The sequence below is a fragment of the Lepisma saccharinum genome, chromosome 3 (assembly GCF_977018435.1).
Source record: "Lepisma saccharinum chromosome 3, izLepSacc3.1, whole genome shotgun sequence".
Classification (NCBI taxonomy): Eukaryota; Metazoa; Arthropoda; class Insecta; order Zygentoma; family Lepismatidae; genus Lepisma; species Lepisma saccharinum.
Window position 1 is genome coordinate 139,429,909 of NC_139231.1, and position 22,365 is coordinate 139,452,273.

Sequence of the window (22,365 nt, forward strand, 5' to 3'; positions counted from 1 at the left end):
GAACCCATTTGCTCAGCTGCCATGTTTTTCCGAACAGTGCATCTTCTCAAAAGGTCGCATGCTTTTTCTTGATGCTTCTGTAGCTTTTGAAATTCACGTAGTCGGCAAGCATAAACTACATTCAATTTGACAAATATTTTAAGAACAGGGCACATCACATAGGAGTGCACCAATTGACTAACAGCTGTTTGCAAGTCATGACGCAGCAACTTAGTACAACACAATTCATTGCTGCTCTCTTCTAAAACAACCACAGGAACTCTTTTTGGTTACCTGATAAATGTTATATACAGGGTGTCCACGCTAGAGGGATCGAGAAATAAGTGATAATTTCCAGTGAACAGAATGTATTGGTAACATAAACTTTTACTTTTACTTGATACAAAACTCACCGAGTTTCAGATGATGTTCAATGCAACTCGATATGTGCACCTTTGGTGGCTCTGCACATATCTAAACGGTATTCAACTTCCCGCCAAGTGTTCTCTAGCATTTGGGGAGTCACAAGCGCTACTGCATGGCACCTGGCTTCCTTTCGAGACAAAAGCTATTGACATGCATGCGTGACCGTGTAGCTGTCTGAAAACAGTGTTGCACAATCTTGGAGAGTTTCCCTTTCCTGTCATATGAAAAATACAGCAATATCCTTATCTGGTTTTAAATGGCGAGCATTTATTTCTCGATCCCTCTAGCGTGGACACGCTATACTTGCAAACACATCCCATGTTGGAAAAAATGTCTCAAAAGAATATTGCATGGTTTACATGAATATGAAAAGATGGCACAGACAATGCTGCTTATTTGTATGATACCTGCATAAACATATGCCATCAGGTCAACTTTTATATTACAGGATAAAAATAAATATACGTATAGCTTCATTTAGACACACTATTTGTGATCCAATTATGAAATGATCATAAATGTTCATTACTTTCCGACTGTTTAATGTGATATTCTTGTGATTTTAACCGAGTATAAGAGAGACTGAAATATAATTGTAAAAGAAAAGTAAATGGAAAGTATAATAATTGCATTGAAGTACAGTTGAACCTGAGTTATACGTATGTCAAGTGAAGGGAAAATAATACGTATAACTGAGAATTACTTACAAATCGGATTTAGATACCATGTCATATTATTAAAATACTCTAATTGTATCTACAGTAAAGTGGTAAATTAACGAATCTAAAAGTTTGAATCATAAATACATTACATTTACCACTTTATTAGTGAACACCTTGGTACTGAAAAACTAGTCGACACTATACTTTTAGTAACCTAGAATTTTTTCAGCAAGTTTTTGCTGAAACCAGGTAAGAAGGGCTTTTTCCAAATCTGCATATCTTCCCTCTTGTCGACGGCTGCATTTTGTTGATTTACTAACAAATTTTAAAATTTGTCTAAAATAGCATTCCTTTTACTAATGACTGCAAAGTGTGGTATAAGCAATGCCTAAATCTCCAGCTATTTCAGTTTTAGTTTTATGTGGATTAGTGTCCACTTCCCGTAATCTTTCTCCTCTGTTACCTCTTAGTATCATGTGCCTGCTTATCCTGTTTCCTATTTGAAACTCACCTTGTTTTTGTAACGACAAGAAAGGCATACTTCTGTGACATTGTTGTAGCTTGGTTACATACAAATCAACTGTACAACATTAAAATACTGACCAAGGCAAAATTTATAGTATAAAAATATTCACAATATTAATTCTATTGTGAATACTCGTCTGAAAAAGACCCTGCTAGAGGATGGAAACGTTACCTTTTTAGCGTATATATTTTTATATTATAAATTCTGCCTTGGTCAGTATTTTAATGTTTTATTAACATGGAAGCAAGGCTTAACAGTGTTAAAATGAACTGTATTTCATGAATATTAGTACGTGTAACACAGAATTACGAATAAATGCATTACGTACAAATAGGGTTTAATTAACAAGTTTTTAAATAATATTTTTCTGGAACCGACAGTAATTTACATATAAAACAGAATTACGCAGAGCTGAGTTACGTATAAAGCAGTCTGAACTGTACTTCTATTTACTGTTCACAACTTGGTTTTACCAATTTAAATTATACACTAGTTAGTTACACACAATAGAAAATGTGATACTTCCTACCATGTGTTTCAAACAAGAATAAACCTTAAACACCGAGACAGGGTAGCTACGATTTTTTGATTATGAAATTCCCTGACTTTTCCAGGTTTTCCATACCAGAAATAAATTTTTTCCAGACATGTTTGTCGTCATGATATTTGCTTTTGAACCTCATGTTTTTCAATTAAATATGCAGGCACGTTAATTATTATGAATATGAATATACACAGTTATTAGCTGAAAATTTACCGAGTGATTAATATAATGCTATTCAATGAAAAAATAAATAACTATTGTACTTCCCAATTTTCAGTCATTACAATTTAAGTGGTGTAAAAAAATCAATAAAAAAATGTGGCATTTATCAAAGCTTTACAATGTAACCTGTATACAACCTCAATTAGCCTACATCAATACAAATGAGAAACAACAGAAAATTAGGTCATGTACATTTAGAAAATATGCAATAAGTTTAATGATTATATTTTTTAATTTATTGAAAATAGTAGGCTACATATATTATGGAAATTCAGAACTTGAATGGGGCCGGTGACCAACCATACACCTAAAAAAAATATATACGCGGGCCATACTTTGGAATCAAATATCTCCATTATTTGAGTTTTCCACATGCTGGTACCAATTTTATATTACGGAAAACATCGAAATCTGTCTTTTAAAAGGTAACAGTTCCGAATGTTTTATGATTTTTTTTTTCACATTTTCCTAGCAGGAAAACTAATTATCATAGAATTTTGGCAATCATTGTGACACGAAATTTGAACCTTCCTTAAAATCATGAGCACTATTTGGATTCGAAAAAGTTATTTATGTTGAAAAAAACCTTCAAAATGACCTTAAAATAATCCAATAGCGCAACAACCCAATATCGGGCCAAAGCTTACCTACCGACTGCTGGCCTCCCTCCCACGCGAGCCACCAAGGGGGCGTGGAGATCTGCAGCCAGACTAGGGGGACGGGTGGTCAGCCCAACCGACCCCCAGCCGTTGTAGTACTTCGCGACCGGATTACGCTCACTCACTCGGAGCTCCCCAATTTCCTCATGATAGTGGGTTGCCACTGGCCCTATATGTAGGCCGAATAAATTCCGACCAGAGCTGGATTGGAACCTACGCCATCCCATAGCAAACGATCTCAAGACGAGAGAAAGCCTAACCCGCTCGGCAACGGAGGAGGACTCAAAATGACCTTACTCAATCATAAACGCTTCCCATGGACAAGGTATTCTCCGGTTGACAAGCTACAGTAAGTATCATAACCTAGTGGGAATGAATGTAGAAATAAATCGGAACCTTAGTAGAGTGCATTCAGGGTCTTTATTTTAATTCTAAGACAACCAAACCTGACATTCCTAACCTAACCACAAAAGCATATATTAACAAAATCTTAAGTAATCGCTAAAACTCTGGAGTATGTGTTAACAGACATACATCAAAATCGAACCATGTAAAAGTTGCATTTGTAGCATGATGAAATCGTAATAAAACAAAAGGAACTTGGGCTCATTTTCACCACTTTTCAGCATAATTTCATTCTACACGCGAACAATACGTAAAATTACTACCGGCATGAAACCAACATTCCTAACCTAACACCAACGTGTGACCAGTGTACGTATATTCGAAAATTGACATCACTGATACTGCATAAAATCACTAATTTCTCGGGTGTAACACATCTCTGCAATGTAAAAACTACGACAACGAGCAAATGAACTAGTTCATCAGGTTGCTTCTGAACGGGTCGCAAACGAAGGACTCAAATTCACAGAACGGGTTCAAGGGGGAACGAAGTAGTGAGTCCCTTTGTTTTTACTCGGTGTCCGCACCCATCCAGTGTGACGTCAACCACAGCCAGTTACGTGAAATTCTGCTCTTCAAGCTTTATTGCAGATCCAAAACCAATGAACTGTCCGAACACCAACCTGCTCCGCTTCACGTATCAAAAGAGAATGGGTTCCGAACGGGTGTGTTCTTGCAGAAAGAAAATTTCCTCACTACACACAAAGCTAAAGCAACATTTTTTTCCGCAAGAAATTCTGAGGATGGCTGGTGCGTAGGTAATTCCGGTCTTGAACAGGTTCACAAGAACGAGTCGCAAAATGAACTGATCCAAGAACCTACATCCGAGAGTGAATAAATATAGAATTGAAATGCGAAGAAACCATAACTCTGTACGTAACAGACTAGAAGTCATAATGACGAGAGGAACAAGTTTCTGAACTGAATCTTTTGGGGGGACTGGAATCACAAGAACCGAATTTGGAAGTGGAAATGAACCGTTCGTTCATTTTGTAACTGGTTCTCCTGCAACTCCAAAATGCACGTAAATTCCAGAAAATAAGCTAAATTCCCTGACTATTCCCTGACTTTTCCCTGACCAACCAAATTCCCTGACTTTTCCCTGTTTTCCAGGTTTTCCAGTCGCGTAGCAACCCTGCGAGAGCATTTTCAGCACGAAATTTAAAATTTTAAGTAACAATTAATGTCTCGAAAACAACGAATGGTAGTTTTAAGTCAAACCTTGTTTTGTTCAATATAGATTAGTCTATAAAGCATACAGTAAAAAAACCAATTTACTTTATCAAGTAGAAATTAAGAATTCAGCTGGCACCCACTTAGGCAATGCCACAAATTGAGGGTTCAAAATGGTATTATGCACTTCATGATACTTTCGGAGGAAAAATGTTTCCCAAAGTAAAGCAAAATAATCACCTAAATAAATATTTCCCCTTACCTTGACCCCATCTGGCTGCCATATGAAGCAGCATCCTCCTTGTGAGAGTGGTGCCTCCAGAACTAGGGGTCCGTGCAAAGGCTCACGTTGCACTCCCCGCACATACAGGGAGTGCCATGTTGAGTCATCACTGTCACTCATAATCAAATGGTCCACCCCAAATGTCATCATCATCTGTCATCACTTCTCACAGTAATCATGTTATCAAGGTCATTGTTACCCCCTCTGAATCAGTATTACAAAGCTCATCTCAATGTCCCTTGATGAGAAACTGGGTATTCTTGCCATCTTGCACACTTTACTTCCTTTGAAGGGAAACCCACAGAACACCAATGATGCAGCACAAAAAACACAAATTGAGTAACGAATGTCACACATGTCTGACTTAAAAGAAAGTCAATTCTCTAGAAGACACTTCGTTAGAAGCAATTTCTTTCAGCTCCACGACTTCAAACAAGGGACACAAGTGTAACTGTACATGGACACCTTAGTTATTAGGTCAAAAAATAGCACCACTCACTCAGCCTCCTTCCCAGTTGCTTTGGTCTCTCTCTCTCTCTCCCTCCTATCTGCTGACAATCGGTGCCCGACTTGTCTATAGTAATGGCAGAAACACAACTCCCTTCCCACTCTACCATTCCATTAGCACTTTTCTAAGAAGTGGAAAGACCAAGTATTTTCAACAAACAGGAAAGGAACACTTGGTATCAGAATTGATGAAGAGAAAGGAATGTTCCAAAAATGCACGAAAAAAATACAAAATAAAAAGGAACACAATTCATCTAGAACTAATCCCCCCAAAAAAAACATCCAGAATGAAATTACTGTTCACTAATTCCTACTAACATACTTCAAGGCTCATGTAGCATACTATGCGATGACGCTGCTTGGTTCAAAAATGGAGCAGCCCTGCATTAACAAATTACCAGCTCGGCATTGAAGGGTTAGTAAGATACTGAAATAATTCCAAATCAGCAGTTTATTTCATTCAATATTTTTCCAACTATCTGATGAAATACTGCACACAAAAATACTTGACTGTTATGGAAACATCTAGAAATATTTAACAGAAACTTACCTTTTGTTCCTTCTCTGTGGAAATGTTTTGGGTGGGACTCTATCCTGCAAAAGAACCAATACAGGAAAAATTAATGACAATGGTACTGAATATTTTACCTTTGATTTACACGAAAATAATTTTAACAAATTTGCCATTAAAACCAATTCTAATACACATAAATTAACTGAAACTCAAACTAAAGCACTATGGAAAATCCAAAGCAGCAAGCATGCATCAGGGACCAAATCCCAATTTTGATCCAGGGATCTAAAAGTGAAAGGTACATGTTGCTTTTCGTTTATGTTAAGAAACTCCTAATTCTAGTAGCGTTTCTTGTACACTTTCTAGTTGAAAGCCAACATTTCCACATTTTACGTTACCTCACTTTACACACTTCTCCTTCCTGCAACATGTTATGCACGATTCTGAGATTGTGTGTCGGTAACGCGTCTGACTACCATGCTAAAGGTCCCGGGTTCGATCCCCGGCCGGTTCAAATCCGGAAACTTTTCTAACGGTGGAAGCGGCCCCGGTGCCCACCCAGCGTCGAATAACATGGGTACCTGGGGGAAACCCTGGGGGGTAAAGGCGGTCAGGGGCGTGATGCTGATCACATCACCCCCACTCACGACCGGATCAAGAAAGTGTGGGGCGTTACCCCCACACCCCCTATACGCCTTCATGGCGTGGTGCTATGCACAGGGGAACACTTTACCTTTTTATAATTTTTTGTATTTTGAATTCCTTAGCCAAAGAAATCTAAAAATCTTTAAATAGAGTTTCCACATATTTTCTGGAATTACGTTCACTAATTATGTGAATTCTTCATTCCAGTATGTCTAACTGCTTTCAGAGTACTGTAATGTGAGGATGGACTGATCTGAACTTTCCCAAATACATAATTCACTAATACCTAGTTACAAAACAAATATCCTGTGCTGTCTCATACCCCCCCAGCAAGAAACCTGACATCAACTTCTTGTACTTGTCGCCCAGTATCACCTCCACCTCAACAAAAATCAGATACACCATTCTCCACAGTGACCCTGACACCAGAAACATCTTTTCTGACAACCCACAGAGTTGTTTTCAACCCCCCCCCCCTCAATCTCAAACATCCTGTTCCACAAGACCCCTTCACCTCACAACAAATACCTCCCTGCTCACAAATGCATCCACCCATTTTCATCACTTCTCATGCCCTCTAGATCCGCACTCCCACTGTCCATTTTATTTTACCTTCAAACCCAAAGGGACCTGCTGCCACATCTCAAACCTCATCTATGTATATCCTCACATGCAACATTTGTGGGAGAAACATCTGCAGCCCTCAACCTCAGCAATCACCACTCCATCATATACCCGATGGCATAGTGGTAGAGTCGTCACCTTGTAATCAAGGGGTCCAAGGTTCGATACCTGGTGGAGGCACATAGTGGTTCGAATCCCACTTTAAACTAGGTCCTGTCCTGATTAGCCTTACTGTGCATAAAGTGGACTTAAAACACCAAATCAATCACTAGCCATCCATACCAACATAATATCCCCTTTAACGACTGCTTCCAGATCATCCACCCTTTCCCCAATCTGCCAACACCTCAGTATAATAGAGATGGGAGAGGGCCTACATATCAGCCATGAGTTCAACCACAACCCCTGCCCTGAACATAGCCACCCACTAACTCTACCAACCTCCCTTCCCTATCTTTTCTAAAAGGAAGGACACTTGCTTGGTGTAATGGGTCCAGCTGAATTTGATGGAAGTGAAGCGGTTGAGTTGATCTAAGTGAATAGTGAGTGTTCTCCACGTTTACATAGCGTGAAAATGTCATCAATGAAACAGAGCCAGAAGAGTGGTTTTAAGGTTTGGGTATCTACGTACTCTTGTTCAGGTTTGCCCACAGAGTTTTGCATAGAATGGGACCATTCTTGTGGCCACGGCTGTGCCTCAGATTTGGAGATCATGTTTCTCCTCAAGGGCAAAGTTTTCACATGTAAGGACTAGGTGGGTCAGGAAATTAGTGCTCGGGTTTCAGTCTGCCGTTGAGGTAGAACTCAACGGAGTGGGGATATTGGTGTAGAAGAAAGTGACATCAATGGTAACTACGATGGTGTCACAAAGGTAGGAGGGCAGAGCTTTCACAAAAGGTTGGAAGTGGATATCCTGAAATTCTTTCAGTGGGCGATGGGTCTTTCAGGGTTGCATTAAGAAATACGTAACAAATTAATTTATATTCTACTGTCAGCTATCTATTTATAAACTATGTTATTGAAACAGAGTTCCCAAAAATTTTGGCAAAAAGAATTTCCCAGTTTTCCTGGCAATTTTAAAATAAATTTCCAGATCATTCAGTTTTTGCTCTAACATGCTAAAATAACCAACTTTTAAAAGTTAAGTATTTAAGAGAATAAAGTTTATTAACATTGTTAAAAATAAATTAACAAATGTTACTATAAAATATTTTTCCATTGAATATCTTGAATCATGAAGCTGATTCAAGAAAAAATTTAATTTATTTTCATTCCCAAGTCCTGGCAAGTATAAAGACTTGCTTTCCTGGATTTCCAGGTTAGTGGGAACACTGTGAAAGAGAAAGTAATATGACATCAACAGAATAATAAATAAAGCATTATTACCCTTGCTACCTCAACCATGGAGGCTGGGTCCCGATCTAACAGTTCGTTGTGCTGCGTGTTGCGCCTTGTCTCAGCTGTCATGGACAGCACTTCATCTTCATCCTCTCCTGTGCTGCCACCTGTTGACTGATATACACCATACACACATACAATTACATGCATTACAGAAAATGGCATTCTTATTAACACTTTTTAAATGTTCACATCACATTACTACATGCTACATGATTAATGAATTAGGTTGTTTTTTTAAAAAACTAAAACTATAAAAAGCAACTCTTCATATCAATGTTATAATGAACAATTATTTCACTGCGTAATTTGTATTGAGAAGATGAATGTAAGTCTCTGCCTATATTTTAAACTGGAGCAATTTAAGGTATACAGATATTATCACACACTTCAGCCATCTGAAAATCACAAATACTTCCTCAATTCTGAGATGTCTGATGATGGGGATCTCCTGTAATGCTTTGCTTCATTTTTCTTCTTGGCAGTTAATGGGCACAAGAGTGGGAAGCGGAAACGTTATTTCATTGGCAATATTCAAATTTCCGTTAAATGTGATTTCAAATGACATCTCTTTGACTGCCAATTTCAAAAGACATAAATCCTTTCCAAATTGATGGTCCATCATCAAGTATATATGCTGGAACCTTGATTGTATGTTTTTCATGGGACCAAGGTAATACATGCAGAAATATCTGGGAAATTTTTGTAACATTTTGTTCTATTGGGACCACTCAGACTGAATGTATAATGCAGGAAAACCTAAAACCTCAGAATGTCCTTTTGGGGTTCAACTTTATTAACATTACATATATTATTTTCTGAAGTTTATCGAGGAATGGGCCTCCCCGATGGTGTAGTGGTAACGTTGTCACCTTATAATCAAGGGGTCCAGGGTTTGATACCTGGAGGCACATAGAGGTTTGGATCCCACTTAAAGCTGTAGGGCCAGTCCCAATTAGCCTATCTGTGCATAAACGTGACTTAAAACTCAAAACTTATAGAGGAATGTTACATGTAAGTATGATCAAAGTGAAATAGGCGATCATCAAAGCTACTACCAGCATCACAAAATTTGCTCAGATACATTATGTACAGTGGAACCCCAATTTCTGCATTGTACACTCAACCTTCACAATTCCAATAGAACAAAATGTTATGAAATGTTTCTGACTTTTACACTGCTCTGTGTTTCAGGTTTTTTCACGTAAGTCCTCTGAAAAAGTAAAATCGAGGTTCCACTGATTGTGTAAAATGAGGTGACTTGCCTGATTTGGAGTACATATTTCCCAAATTTCCATTTTTTTTTAAAAAAAAATATTTTCTTTCCTATGAAGAGTCACACACTGAATGCAAAAAACACTAATACATACTTAATTGTGTGTAATAAAGTAAATGGTTCACTCAGTAGGGCATCTGGCTGCCACACGGGAGACCTGAGTTGGGTGAGCTTTGTTTGGGAGCTATTTGAAAATAACAGTAGCAATTTGCTATTATCTGCATGACAAATATTTTCCTTGTGCTTCATCCACAGAATGTGTGCATTAGGAGCAAACAACAGTCATGTGCATCAAATAACCACAACACAAAGTGAGTCGCAAGAGCATTTAAATTTCCACAGCATGTATGCAGCGAAACAAGTCCCCAGCATCTGAAAACTGAATGCTGCAGCTTCGTGGGATTTCCTGCTTCCGTGAAGCCCTCCATAAGAGCTTGTGTGAAGTCTGAAAACCAACAAAGTTGCCACGATCTTGACACATCAAAACCCAGGACATATGCACTGGAGCTTAAGACATACATTTGTATATATTTAAGTTTCAAAAGCAGCCACATTTGTGGATCTATTATACATTTGGACAGAAAATAATGAGTCATTTTCAAAACCTACTTAAGAAGAAAATTTAAAAAAAACTGTTTCCCAGCGTTACCTTTTGTAACTAGCATTACAGTTCATTGTGTTTATAGCTCTATAGAAATATGCATGAGAATCACGTTGAAATGTTTAATAAGTTTGTCACTCTAAGTAAAATACAGTATTTACTCATGTATAATGCACAATTTTTCCAAAATTATTGACCCCAAAAACTGTGGTGCGTATTATACACGGAATAATTACGACAGCCAACATGAAACTGTACAGGGTCATTCCAAGGATTTCTGACAATTGCATTGATATTTCATGTTTACAGAACCCTATCATGTTATACAGGGTGCGGCACGTAAAACCTGTAATCCCGATGTAATTGCTTTGCTAATGAACATGTAAAACATCTAAATGAACATGTCAACAGAAGATGGCGTTGCATGAGTTACTAATTCTGTTTCTCACCAACAGGTGGCTTGTGAACCCGTGGTCGAGTGAAAGCAGTTGAGAATCAGGCTTTGTTGGGTGAAGCCGTGATAATGCCGTATTTGATTCCTGAGTGTGTTGCAATTGTTGAAGCTTTTGTGCGCACCGGATCCTTTGTGCAAACAAGGAAGTTGTTTCAGGAGAAATTTCCAGGACGTCCTGTCCCAGCAAAACGCACAATACAGGATTTGATTGGGAAATGGAGGCATACAGGATCTGTTGCAAATGCTCCCAGGGACAGACAACCATCTGTCTGCACACCTGAATTACGGAGGCAGGTGCAGAACATAATGGCGAGAAGTCCTTGTAAATCAACGAGGAAATTAAGTCAACAGGTTCCAGCTAGTGAGCGAAGTTGTAGACGTGTGTTAAGGGCGCTGAAGTTAAAACCTTACCGGATAAGTGTAGTGCAACAACTGAGGGAACTTGACCCGGGGAAGAGGGTGGATTTTTGTTCATGGCTATTGACGAATGTTGCCAGTGGTGTTTTGGATCCATTGATGCTCATCATGAGTGACGAGGCATGGTTTCACCTGTCGGGATACGTAAATTCCCAAAACAATCGCTATTGGTTGTCACAGAATCCACATGTAATCCACGAGCAGCCATTGCATGACGAAAAGATTGGTGTTTGGTGTGCCATTTCCGCACAACGCGTTATGGGGCCCATATTTTTTGAAACCACAGTAGACAGTAACGTGTATTTGGGAATTCTGGAAGAGTTTTATGAACAATTGACAGAAGAGAGCGTCAGTTCTGTTACTTTCAGCAGGACGGATCAACAAGCCACACATCAAATGCTTCACTATCCCATGTGCATGAAATGTTTACTCCAGAGAGGACAATTAGCAAAGGACTGTGGCCTCCTCGGTCACCCAACTTGTCAACTTGTGACTTTTACTTGTGGGGAATGTTAAAGGGGAAAGTATTCGAAAGAAATCCACACACAATTGAAGAACTCAAGACCTCCATCCAGAATATCATGAACAGCATCACCACTCAAGAATTAACAAAGGTGTACATGAATCTCCTGAAATATGCTCAGACGTGTGTTGAAATGGGTGGAGGACACTTTCAGCATCTATTGTGAAGGTGAGAAATCTTAACACACAACATTAAATTTCATTTGGTGTATTGCTTTTGTTTGATTTTGTTCTAATTTCACTTAATCATTCAAATTGTTCATCTAATGATATCTTATGAAGGGACGGGCTGGTTTTAAGTGCCGCACCCTGTATATCATTGTAAAGTTTAAATTCTGTAGTTTCTGAATATGGCAACAGTATTCCATTTAAGATGGTGACACAAATGTGAATGCAGTTGAAATAAACTCATCACAAAATGAAGGAACATTTTGATTTTTATGGTACTTTGGATGAAAGAAAAGATAAGGAAAAAGAAAATAATAATTAAAATGTATTACTGGCCAAATAATATGACATATATGGAGAGTGTAAATGCCTTAAGGGAAGATATTTTGTGCTGCTAACTGCTAGTTTAAGGGTCCTGAATGTGCCTCCTATAAATGTAACATTAGTCATGGAAAAAGCATAGATTTTGAAGTTTTTTAGAAAAAGTAAAGAGGAAATGAGCAAAACCACGTATAAACGTTTAAAGGCCATGTTCAACAATTTTTCACACCAAGAAAAGCAGTGCCGTTCTGGAGGAATTTGAGGATGCACCTTCCATCACGTGGGATGCATATCAGCAGATTTGTTGGGCAAGAAATAATAGAAAATAACTTCCTGAGTACTTTAAATCCATAAGGTAATTTTCATCTCGCTTTCTACTATTGACTGCGGTGGCTCAGTCGGTAACGCGTCTGACTACCATGCTAAAGGTCCCAGGTTCGATCCGTGGCCGGTTCAAATCCAGGAACTTCTCTAACGTTGGAAGCGGCCCCGGCACCCACCCAGCGTCAAATGACATGGGTACCTGAAGGAAACCCTGGGGGGTAAAGGCGGTCACGGGCATGATGCTGATCACATCACCTCCACTCACGAGCGGATCAAGAAAGTGTGGGGCGTTACTCCCACACCCCTTATATGCCTTCATGGCATGGTGCTAATCACAGGGGAGCACTTTCCCTTTTTTTCTACTATTACAGAATAAATAATGTGGTTAAGAGTGAAAGCTTTGCGATGCTAAACACAGTGGAGGGAGAGGGGACTTATTGTTTACACAAGAGGATATTCTCCCCTTGGTCCACATTGAATAGGTAAGATGCCATTCACTCTTGATCGGCATAGCAACAGATTTACGACCTACAACTAATCTGGATTGTACTGCACATTACATACGAGATTTAATTGTTTGTCACTTTTCCCCATCAAAAACCAGGGTGCGCATTATACATGCTTAAATACGGTACTACATATTAGACTAAAATCTATTTCATAATTAAAACTTTTCCACTTACTCTATTGTTGGTTAACACTATTAGAACACATGAAACAAAAATCCAATCAACGCATGTTAATAATTAGTAAATCATACAATTTTAATTCAAACTGTTTTATAGTGAAAAGCATAAAAACTCACCTCTGTGGAAGGTAAATGTACAACACCGGTGCTTCGTCTCTTTTCACGTAGCTTTCTTCGATCCCTCTGCTGTTTCCCTTTGTTCATGTGGTTTGATCTGGAAATACAGAGAGGTGTATGATAAAATCCATTACAAGATCTTCCACCCATATGGCACTTACAAATCTACCCTGGTGGACTTCCCCACCACCCACCTCGATAAGATGCCACAGTTTGTCCTTTCCAGGGGTCCACCTGTCCCACCTACTCCAGCTGGAATTCACTCATTGAAGGGATTAAAAACTCTTCCCAGCAATCCCTGTAAAACAAATTCTCTGTCCTCATGAACACAGATTAGTACCAGTGATCTGTTGTCACAAATGTGCTAGAAAATATGGACTTCACTTCAACTGAAGTTGATAACTAAACTGCAAGACTTCATGTATACAGATATTGGCACAGGTACCTTAAATCATGACATACTCTTGAAAGAGCATTTTCAAACCTCTTTTCTCCCCAAATGAAATAAATTACTTAATGCAAAAAGTAGTGCTTCCGACATAAAATATTAAATTTTCTCAAATAATAAAAAATCTTGGCCTGACTACGAATCAGCAGTTTGATTTTTCTGAGCATGTGATTCAACAATGCAGAAACACATATTCAGTGTTGAAGAGCCTCTATAACCTTGTAGACTTTCTCATCTAAGATAAAATTAAACTATGCTCATGTCCATATCTTCCCTCTGTTTGATTATTGTGATATTGTACACAGCCAAGAATTTAATTTGTTACACAATATCGTAAATAAGATCTCAAATTACTTGGTATCAAAAGTAACTGTCAAGAAAAGTATACTAGGCATGCTTTTGAAACACTTGGCTACGTTGCTTTGCAAAATAAATAATTACATCTTTATCTATTGCTGTCTAAAATTAAAAATAAAAAATGAAAATTCCCAAAACACTTACCTATGTTGCTCTACTAAATAATTAAATCTCTACCCACTCTCTCTGGGAAAGTAATATCTTACAACAAAATCTTTATAATTTTGTCAAATTATTCATTTTTGTTTCATACTGTAATCTATTATGATTCATAACTATTTTTTTCTAAATTTCTGCATGTTGTAAAGTGTTATTGGAACACATTTCTTTGTGCACTGTAAAAGGGCAGCTGCCTGGTGTTTGCTAATATAATAAATAAACCAGTATATCATAAAAACAATTGCACCATTGACATTTTGATTTCAAAGGTCCAACTAATGAAAATTCAACTTTAAAGTCAGATGTTAAGAGACAAATATAGAGATGAAATTCAAAACTCTAAATCAGTGGTTCTCAAACTCTTTTCTCATTGCACCCTTTAGTCATAACTAAACATCTAATGTTGAACTGTCTTATCTGAATAGTAGCTTTGGGGGAATTTTTTGGCTGCCTGATTGGAGAGGTGTTTTTTCTATGTTGGAGGCATGTATCTGCAATAGAACAAAATGGCATTAGGGCTGTATGTAGAAAGATGGTAAATAAACGTTACAATCCTATGTTTATTATTTTATTGGGTGTTCCTATGTTTACGATCTTAATGGTTATTTACAAAAATAAAAATGTGAAACACATGTATGCTAAGAAGTACATATAAATTTTAATCGTCATATATTTTTTCCAGAGTTGTTCAAAAAAAGTAAAGAACAAAAATAAGTTCGTAAACAACCTGTCAAGCACAATTTTGGAGTTTCCAGTGAGAAGGATGTGCCTGCATAGCCTGACACAATTTCTTGATGACTGGTTGTGCATTTGAAACTTTCAAGCGAAGATTCTGCTCCAAATGTAGTCCATTATAGATATCAAACGAGTATTTTATTTCAAAACAAACATAAGAGTGTCCGTGACAAAATCAGCTTTATTTTCCTGTTGAGTGTTGAAGTCTGAAACAATGAAGTATGCTCTACACACCTGCAGGGAAAATGTTGCGTGGATATTCTCGACATTTCTCTTCCGAGCCGATTGCATACCCCCTTCAAGTCGTACCACAGTTTGAGAACCACTGCTCTAAATGATCACTATATTGAAGTAAAAGATAATAAAAAAATACACTAACCTGTTGACCCTCTTCTCTTTTGCTCGCCCAAGTGGTTTTGGACTGGCATCATGCTCCGTTGGGAAGGAGCCTATGTTCAACGACTCTGAAGGCTTCATGTCCCCTCCTCCACCATCCTCAAAGTCCCCACCTCCAGGGTCTGCAGAACAGAGGTGAATATATTACACAAAGTGAATGACTGTCTAACGCAAGACACAAAAATTTAGAACCAAGTCACAATAAAAGAATCCCTGCCACGTTACGTATATTATTCGAAGTTTTCTTGACCGATTTTGCTGAAATTAAGTTTGAGACCAGCATGCAGGGAACTAAAAGAGCATCAGGTCTATCACAAAACCTGGGAGATTTTCAAGAAAATTAAGCAGAAATTGAAAACCAAGAGTCTAATCAATAAAAGATGATAAACACAGAAACATAGTCTGGGAGACGGAAATAAACATGGGAGAGAGAGAGAGAGAGATTTTGTTACATCTTATTCTATCCATTTCGTTTCTGCTGAACAATGCTTCAATCCACTGTCATAATTTCAGTTTGTCTCTGGCTCATCTCCTCACCAAGGGTAGATTGTGTCTTTATCCAATCTCATTTTGGCTTTAATTTTTGTGATTACTGGATTTGAATGATTCAAATCTTTGCAAGCTCAAAAAGGGCCCTTATGAGGTGGTCGTGTCAGTCTGTCTCTCAGAAAGTACCAGAGCTACAGAAACAAATTGCGGTTGACCGACCAATGCTCCCAAATAGTAGCTCAAAGCAACATAAAGTAACTTGATCGACCTGTGAGATGCAACAATCAGCCTAAAGTTACGTGGTGGGATTTCAGAAACTACAAAATGAGAAGATTTTAAACATTCTACAATTGAAGATCGACAAAATGCTGATTTCAAGCACCATGAATTATATCGATTGACCAGTCCATCTGTATATGGTAGTAAAATCAATCAAGTTTTACACTGCGGCATTATCAAAACTATTCACAGAATAGTGATGTGATATCTATCTCCTCAATTTAACTTCCCATTTATCTCTTCTGGTCAACTATCAAACCTAATCAATATCTGTTAATTACTCAAACTATTAGAGATAGAAAGATAAAATTTAATGAATCAAAAGTCTGTTTAGAAATAATGAGCAAAATCTGAATATTTCAAAGAGAGGGCTGAAATCAGTTATTTTGTCTACTACCTTGAAACACATTGACCAATTTTGAAAAAATAGGCAATGTCAGCTCATTCAATGAAAGAAACATCAAGGAAGCTTTATTCATAAAACTAAAACATAACTAAGGAAGGTAGTACAATACAAAAACATTAGTTGAGATACGAAAAGTACATATTTGATCTGAAAAGATACAACTTTGAAGTAATGTCAGATGCAGACAAATCTGGAAAAAAAAACCTCTAATAGGTTACGCAGTTGTCATCCATGGTAGACAGAGAAAATATCTGGCAATGACACAATCAATCTTGGTTCAAGCTATTTAAATACATGCTTGCCTGTTTTAACCTTTTACCATGCCTTGCACTTACTCTTTCAAGCCTCCAACAAAGATCGGCATCAATCTGAAATTAAGGACAACTAAAAGTATTTAAATGTCGTGACTTTGTCTTGATAATTCTTCTTTGGCAACATGTTAATATTTTACCATATTGCATGTAATTAACTGTAGTATCGCTGAAAAGAGAAAAGCTTACCTATCCTGGTAGGTGGGTTCACAGTACGTGCTCTAGCAGTGCGAATTCTGGATCGGCGAGATGAAAGTTCAAAGTCATTCTCAACATCCTCTTGGCTTACAGAACTTGATGCCATCTGAAAGTTAACAACAATCGTTCTTCAATGAATAAAATCAATTCTTGTCAAATTGATAGGATTTATATCCTTCTTATGTGTAGACAAAAGGGGCAAAAGATAAACTTAAATGGACATTTCCACTTTGACATGAAAAACGTTTTAAATCCATTCATTTTACAGATAATGACACAAACATGAGATGTGCAAAATATCTCGGCGATATTTGTTTTGGTTCTCGAGAAACACGCCTTCAAACACCGCTGAAATTCACCTCCTACGTCACAGATTTGAAAACGTTCTCTCCGCAGACAGGAGGTTCTCTGACGTCATCACTTATAAATGCGTGGAGGCGGAGCTTCTGCTCGTCCCGTCAACTTAGCATGAGCCGCGGAAAGGACAGAAAATTCACTTGTTAATGTGTAAAACAAGTATCTTACAACTTCCAGTGCAAAAATCTGTCCTCCATTTCTTGGAGATGAATTATGCCCTAGCAGTATAGTAGTATTTACTATAATTCAGCCACTCGGTAGAGGGTTTTCCCTTTAGGGTGACAAAGCAAACCTTGTAACAGTCAATGGCTGAACACGTGAACAGCCTTGTTCATTGCGAATACATAGGTTAGTTCTGACTGGCAAGAACTTAATGTTATAGGAATGCCTTTTCTGGAATTACAATTATTTTCGTCATAATATTTTCTTCACAAATTTTAAGATAATACTTTTAGAACACACTGGTTTACACGCCAATTTCTGCAATATAAGAGGTGATACGGTATAAAAAGGTACGGTGAGTTTTTAAATTTCCTGCAGTAAATGACAGTTTTCTTCAGTTGTATATATATATTGCAAATTTTTGTATTTAGCCTACTTTTACGTCGCTTTTCCATTCACTTTGTTTAACCGCAACGATGAGAACGCATGGTTAATTTATTATGTATCATCTCTAACATCACATTTCTTCCCACTTTTGGCTAATCGCTACAATGAAGATGAATAACTACAAGCAGTATTCGAAGTAGGAGTGCAGGAGTACACCCCCCCCAACACAAACACACACACTACCACCAACTGCACAATCTAAGTATCACCCTACCTGCCACGATAAGAGACGAACTTTTTCTTCTGTCCCATCTCCTTTTATGAGACGAGACGGAACATGCCTCGTCTCGTGATCAACACTAACATTAACAATAGAAGCATCCCCCTAGCTGTCCCCAAAGTCTCGAGCAAACATCCTCCCATGTAACAATTTCCAGTTCAATGAAATGTCACTCACAAGGAAACAGTCATGCCCAGGTCGAGTCAAACCTGGAACATGTGACTTCCTCAGATAGGCATGATTTTTGTGTATAATAATTACAACGCCAATTCATTCCTGGTAGTTCTGAATCTGCAGTTTGGTTTGCATATATGAGCATGATAATATTTAGTTTTCGAAGGCTGTACCGTCGAAACGAGGAGTCTATATATATATATATAAAAGGTTTTTTGTATTTATAATGATAAGCCTTTGCATACGTTGTTAATTCTATATTTTTCTAGACTTGAAACGAGAACGAGAATTGCCCTCCCAAACCGAGACGGATGTTTATAAATTGAGACGAGACTGTCAATGAGACATTTACAAATAAACACGAGACAGACATTTACAGCTCTCAACGAGAACGAGACCAACGAGACCATGTCTCGTCTCGATAGGATCCTTAGTGGTGAAGTTGTGAACCAACCAATTAATGCGTTAGAGGTAACGAGATGAGGCGGCTTTTTTCGCAGTACAAAATTCAATATAATTATATCGTACTATTTCAGTATGGGATATTGTTATACACATGGGCGTATATAGCCTATAGTTCACGGGTGGGGGGGATGGATCAACTTTTGGTATGATTAGGGTTGCTTTATTTCGTAAGTGAAAATCCAGGACACTGTTGGCTGGAAGCTTGTTGGGGAGCAGGGGGGGGGGAAGGGGTGCTGGACCCAACAAAGTTGTGTGTATGTAGCCACACTACTTATTAGTATTGATACTTTTCTGTTCATCTTGTGTCACTACGTTTTTAAGAACCAAATTTCTTTAATATGATTCGAGGGGGGGGAAATAACTGATTTGACAGTCTCAATGTAGTTTCTTATCGCAGAAATTCCGAAACTATCAGTAAATTGCAGATATTGGTCTGCAGTCCCATCTGGTGTGTGGAATTACGAAATTTCCTTCCCATCCGTATCCCGTCCTATACGTCTCTAATTTAAGAGAATGAAATAAGTCCGAAGGAATTTTTTATGAACAAGTGGATAGAACAAGGAAACTGGTAATTTTAGTGAACCAAAAAAAGAGGGGGGTTGGACCCGTTGAATCCCCCTTAAATACGCCCATGGTTATACACATTATTTCCTTGTAATAATTATACATAAACTAAGTATAGATATGTACTGTGCAACTAATGTAACCTTCTCAGTGTATTTTCTCTTATCTGCACAAAAATATTTGATCATAATTTACGCAACAGAAATGGAACACAAACTGAAATTGCTTTATGGAATAGAAAGTTAAATAGGCTTTATAAATAAAGTGAAGAATGTGAAAATTCCTATTTTGCACTACATAGGTTACGGTAAATATAGATAAATATAAGTTCAAAAAATATTTTTGAGTGTCTGGTCAGCAACCAATTTTATAAGCAATATTTTTCGCATGGCCTGAGAACACACACGCAGCTGAACCCTTTCATTTATCTTGCACGTGAGCAGCACGGATATTTCATAGAAGAATGATCATTACAAAGCATAGCTTTCCTTTCTCCTATCGCTCCTTCTTCCATTATTTAAATCGGGACAGATTTGTAAAACTGCTGCACGTATTCGCTCACCGTGGGCTACCCACCCGGAACTGGACGCTCGAAGCAGACGACAAACGAGCTCTCCCTAAGGAGTGACGTAGTAACATGGCGGCGGCGTGTTTTCAGCGCAACGCTAGCCTTGCAACTTTGGAAGTCTCGTTTCTGCCTTAAACTGGACGCAGAGAAACGCGAGAACTTGCAAGGGTCATTTTTCCAGGGTGTAGTTTTTAAAATTGCTGTAAAAAAAATTGAGTGGAAATGTCCATTGGTGTCAACTACCAAATTATAAATTTTTACATATTTTACAACTGCACAACACTAATAAAAAAATATTAGAATCAGAATTTGTTTAAAGACTTCTTCAATCTTAGTTTGCCAGACTGCTTGAAACATTTTTTTTAGCAATATTATAATGCTTCAAAAATGTACCAGTCAATATCAGACAGTGTGCGAACAGGGTGCATAAAAATCAGGATATTTATTTCAAAATCATTTTGAGGATTTTTAAAATTCAAATCATAGTTTGTAATTTTTAAAAAGAAAATGTACAAAAAGGTTACTTGTATGTATAAATAGACATTTGTTTTCGATGTTTAAGGTATTTTCTTATACCATACTTTCTGTATAGTCTATAGATATAAGAAGAATTTTCCATGTAAAATTTTCACATCAAAACACAGTGAAAGTGTATTTTTTATTTACTAATCTGTTGTCTGTGCTTAATTGCTCCATGACGTTACATTCTCCCGAGTAAGAAATGTGCATAAAGTTGGTAAAAGTTTTTAGTCAGAAGATATATGCAAAATTTGAAGATATCTTTTGTAATTACATAGCTACATAAGAGTTGTTCATATTTTAGGTTTTTTCTTTTGTTCTGTAAGAAAGCATAAATATTTATTTACACTATGTAATATAATTTTGTTTTTGTGAGATCCATCTGCTTTAGGGAAAAAGCCAAATGTGTAGTAATTCCTTCCCCCTAAACATGCATTTCTTTGTACAGTCACGGACACTGCCGGGTCGTAAAGATTCCCTTGAAAGTCAGTGTATTCATTACACTGTACAAACATATAATACAAGTGTGTGTTTCTGCATTTACAGTGAAAAAAAATGAATTTCAACATCCTCATCCACCTTATTGTATTTCTACCTTTTCGCATCAGACGAAATCAGCTCCATTTGCAATCAATATACATACTATAGTGAAAGGAAACTGAAGTTTAAAACGGGGACAGTGAGCTTGCTGTGAAAATAAAAATTTCGCCCTAACACAGTTGAATATCTTTTTTATGACCCCAACCTTCTATGGATTACCTGTCTTCAACTCTATTGTTCAAGAAAGCACAGGCATTGTTGATTCTTTGCGTTGAAGCATAGACCCCAAATTTGAGGATGTGGAATTTACGATGGAGGTAATTTGAGAGAAGGTGACAAGAAGAGGATAGACCTTGCAGGCAAACTTGTCCCGGTTGGCATATTTCCTTTGTGTAAAAGAAACCCTCAACTGAAATAGAAATAAAGATCCTTGAAACCCAGAGAAGATTTTCCAGATTTTACCACTATGCCAATGCGGCAAAAAAGGCTCACCAGGGGTGATCTTTGAGGAGCAGATGAGAGTGAATTGCCCTCTTTGGATCTGGTTTCTCCATCCCTTGTGGTCAAAGTCCGTTGACCTGCTTCCCACCTGCTTTGGGGGAAAGCAGCGACCGAAGGACCAAGCCCTGTGGTTGCTAATGTTTTGCTCTTGGGGGATTATGTTCTTCTGGAGCAGAACTAAAATTCCTTCCACTAGAAATTTTAAATAGCATAATGGGATCTCCTCACTCGTCATATTATTGGCAGAAAGTGATTTACTGTCAAAATTTGGCTTCAAGGATGGGATGATCAGGGATGCCCACAGAGGGGGAGGGGGGGGGGTCATGAAAATTGCAGGGACAGCACCATCAAAATATCTTGAGGGTGAAATTTTCTTAAAATAATATAAAATTCAACATGTAGACCTATACATATTTTCTGATATTATGTAAAAAAAGAAAAATACACCTTGGCACCATGCTGCTTCAATTGAAGGTGCATGCATTTTCATTTTTCAAAATATAAGGACTTCGCGGGCATAGTTCGCACAATTTCTAACGACCACCCTAACTGGGTGTTTTTGACATTATCCTTAGCAAAATATGTCTGAAGTAAAAAATAACTGCTTACCTTTTG

The 22,365-nt window shown here is 37.8% G+C and overlaps 1 protein-coding gene across 3 annotated transcripts in view; it reads right to left on the bottom strand.

The window, feature by feature from the left end:
* Positions 1 to 22,365, bottom strand: part of LOC145985462 (PRKC apoptosis WT1 regulator protein-like) — a 38,841-nt gene that overhangs the window by 12,365 nt on the left and 4,111 nt on the right. For 2 of the 3 annotated variants that reach the window (XM_083119532.1, XM_083119533.1), the window contains exons 2-6: positions 17,225 to 17,339; positions 15,534 to 15,672; positions 13,456 to 13,552; positions 8,556 to 8,681; positions 5,937 to 5,980 (exon numbers count right to left, since the gene is read on the bottom strand). In XM_083119532.1, the coding sequence (XP_082975658.1) occupies positions 5,937 to 5,980; positions 8,556 to 8,681; positions 13,456 to 13,552; positions 15,534 to 15,672; positions 17,225 to 17,339 (521 nt within the window). The remainder of the gene's footprint in view (positions 1 to 5,936; positions 5,981 to 8,555; positions 8,682 to 13,455; positions 13,553 to 15,533; positions 15,673 to 17,224; positions 17,340 to 22,365) is intronic. The other variant, XM_083119534.1, reaches the window with a different exon arrangement.